A 3,703-nucleotide genomic window follows, 5' to 3' on the forward strand; every position below is an offset into this window, starting at 1 on the left:
AAAATTTACTTCTGGTCCAAAAATTTATTTTTATCCCGGTTTCCTTATATCAAAAATATGCCAAAATACTGTGTTTAAAGTCGGAAATTTACGCAAGTTTTGTTGAGCATGATATTAAGGATTATATTTTAATCAATTGATACGGTCAGCTATCGTCTGCCAGACATTCTTTATAAACTTTAAGTCACACACACGGAAGTTTGCAATAAAACATATGATACCCTATTATGTTGAATGACACAGCCATACTTATCAGACAATACGTCTAAACGTTAAAGGCTTCGGAGTTACGCTTTAAAACGTCATTTATTCTTTTAAACTCTGGAGTATAACTAATAACAAGTAAATAGCATTCTGTGAGTTACAGATGCACAAAAGATGAATATACAGGTTAAATATTTTGCATATGTGTTTTGCATTTATATCAATGTTCTCTTTGTTGGTGTTTATGGCACCTCATCTACTTCGTCTGATTCTAAAAGTTGCAACATACGAAATGCTGAAATCACCTGCAATTATATCCCGGCGGATATTCCGGTCGGCACGAGGACAGTCAGTCTCATAAATATATTGGAAAGAACATTGAGCAAAGGATTATTTTCGACATATAATTGGCGGCAAATCACAAAACTTGAAATTTCTGCCAGTAAGGAGTGGCTCGATGAACATGATACAGTAGCAGTTTTCGATTCGCTTTGTTTCTCTGGATTAAACAATTTAGAAGTGTTACATATACAGTTAGAAACAACAATAATAATTGCACCTGACTCATTTATTGGTATAGAAAATCTAAAACGTTTAGACTTATCAGGTTGTCGAAGATTAAACTTGGAAGATGTTCTGAATGCAATAGATAACAATAATGTTATACCAAAGCTTCAGTATCTAAACTTAGCTTTTCTTGCTAGTTATCATGCCGGTATCACCTTAAGTGAGCGATTTTTCAAATTAATTGCCGACAAAAAAGTCAGAGAACTCGATATAGGTTCTACACAAATTAAATTTCTTAACTTAACAGCCTTTATTACGTACTGTGCTCACTTGAAACGTTTAAATATTTCAAGTGTGAGGGTAAATGAGTATAAGAATGATTTGAAACTTCTTCAGAGACCATGTCCAAACCTTGAATCCATTGATGCCAGTTATGCAGTTGTTCCTTCTCAAGTTAGTCCTGTCGACAACAGAGTTTTTGAAAGAAACGAAAATTTACCAATAAACTTTTATTGGATGAAGTCATTGCGTTTCATACAAAGCGTCAGTAATTTAAGTCTGGCAGGAATCCTTTCAAAACAGTCCTCTTTTTCCTTTTACAATATAACAGTGTATGTGTTTGGAGTCAATAGATTTAAACTGGAAGTGATCAATCTGGGAAACAACAATTTCAATAGAATGGACTTAAAGCTTAATATACCGGGATGCACGTTTAAAAAAGTATATTTGTCGGGATGTAATATTCATTACCTTCATCCGGATGCAATTTCAAGTTTCATATTACTGTCAGACATTGATCTCTCAAGAAACAAACTGAACAGTATGATGGCAGAAGATTTCAACTTGTTCGAAAATATGTTCAAAAACCTTTCTAATCTAAGAAGTGTACGTTTGGCTTCAAATGGATTAACACGTCTTCCAAAATACATTTTTGCATACAATTTAAGACTTGAATTCATAGACATATCAGACAATCAGATAACTGAATTTTCTTGTGAAGTGATTCATTTAAAGAGTCTCAGGACAGTAGATGTTAGAAGAAATAGAATACAAGTCATAGATGCTGTCACCTTTGATACATTTGACAAATTGAATGTTTATTTACTTCTTCGAGGAAACTTTATCCAGTGTTCCAAATGTAACTCCCTGGCTTTCGTTAAATGGCTTAAAAACTCAGCCTCAATCACAACATATAATCTTGGCCTACAATGTGATAACAAGGACTCTAAGAAAATATTTATTACTGATAACACCATTAATGAAATACAGGAGATATGTAATAGACCCAAAGTGATCATCGTAATATGTTGTGCATCTGTTCTTGCATTAATTTCAGTTGTAGCAATTCTATTCAAAATACGAAGATGCCAAAGGCAGCGAAAATATCAACGTGAAATGGAAGATCGCATTGCTCTCATTAGAGAGGGGGCCGACGAAAACAAATTTGTTGTGTTTCTTTCATACAGCAGTAACGACGACGACTTTGTCAGCAGGTACGTCTTTAATCAATTAAATGAGAATCTTCAGCAAACGGTAGGGAAGGACAGTAATCTAGTCTGTGAAGGAGACAAACATTTTCAAATTGGCAGACCAATTCCAGAGCAAATGTCAAAGTTTCTTCGTAAATCGTCTGTAGTGGTGATTCTTTTAACGGATCATTACATCCAAAGTGCACATTGTCGGAATGAATTTGATCACGCTATCTTGTTGGAAAAGCCTATTGTTCTTATGGTTAAGGATGAAATAGATATAGAAATGATGAATGGTCAAATGCTGGATTTATACGAACACAGGACGCGAATTTTATTTATGAAGGAAAACGATGATTATATACCGAAAACGTCTTGGGAGAATGTTTGTACATCCATCATCGAACTTGTTGAAAATTGATTGAATTTTGACTGTCAGAGCATACTATCGAAAGAGACCGAATACGTGCTATGTTTGTCCAATCATTTATGTTTAGAATATTTATTTTGATATTGCGGATAAATATTTACAATGTATGAGCATGTCATTTATATTCCTCTTACATCCTTAAGCCGGTATTCGGTGATTATATACAAAAACAATGGGTGTTTAATTACTAACAACTCACTACACTTTCTTTCAAACAATATACAGTATTGCGTAATTGAACCAATTAACCAAAGGTTTTGTGTAAATTGTCAAAATAAAATTGTTGACGAATTTATTTGAATGTTGTCAATATAATGAAGAAAAAAAAACGCTTTTTGAAAGAAGTATATATTAATTAACAAGCGCCAAACGTTGTTAAACTACAAAATGTCATGTACACTAAAAACATGTCTAAATTTCTAAAGTTTTATAAATTTGTAAAATATAACTATTAACCAAAAATACTTAAGTTAAAGCTATTACATGAGGTTAAACATACACTTTTCAAATTTGTTATTATTGATTTGCATGTTTTGTTTTTATAAACCTTTGTAAGCCTTGTTTGTTTATAGTATATTTTTTGTAAAGTCTTCATATTTGCATCCTTATATGTATTGAGAGAAATAGAGATTGTGCTGTGTAAGATTGTGTTATTTTAACATTTAATTTATATTTGTCATTACATGCACTGAAATTGTTATCAGTAACATGGATGTCACGCCTTGTAATTTTATCAATTACTTTCAAGAAGCCTTTTATTACGTTTTAGGTAGCTTAATTACGGTGATATAACACAAATTTGATGGAATTTGAAAGTGAACACAGAATAATCAGTATCCAGTATTAAAATTATTAGCCTTTGCCACCAGTATCAAAGTGATTAGCCTTTGCCACCAGTATAAAAGTGATGAACCTTAGCCACCAGTATAAAGGTGACACTTTGCTTTATTTCTCACTATCATGCTGAGATAAATTAGTTCAATCTTTAAAAAAAGTTGCTTTTTTATTGGCTATTGACCAATTCGTTAGTATTACAAATGTTTCGAATGAATTATAAAAGCAACATACAGTATAAACGAGCAATTATCATAGT

At 32.3% G+C, this 3,703-nt stretch overlaps 1 protein-coding gene across 1 annotated transcript; it reads left to right on the top strand.

The window, feature by feature from the left end:
* Positions 1–225: 225 nt before the first annotated feature.
* Positions 226–3,170, top strand: LOC132744115 (uncharacterized). The gene has a single exon (XM_060732732.1). The coding sequence runs from the start codon at positions 379–381 to the stop codon at positions 2,599–2,601; it is 2,223 nt and encodes a 740-aa protein (XP_060588715.1). The 5' UTR covers positions 226–378; the 3' UTR covers positions 2,602–3,170.
* The last annotated feature ends 533 nt before the right edge of the window (positions 3,171–3,703 follow it).

Source organism: Ruditapes philippinarum, unplaced genomic scaffold (genome assembly GCF_026571515.1).
Source record: "Ruditapes philippinarum isolate M1 unplaced genomic scaffold, ASM2657151v2 ctg492_1_1_1_1, whole genome shotgun sequence".
Lineage (NCBI taxonomy): Eukaryota > Metazoa > Mollusca > Bivalvia > Venerida > Veneridae > Ruditapes > Ruditapes philippinarum.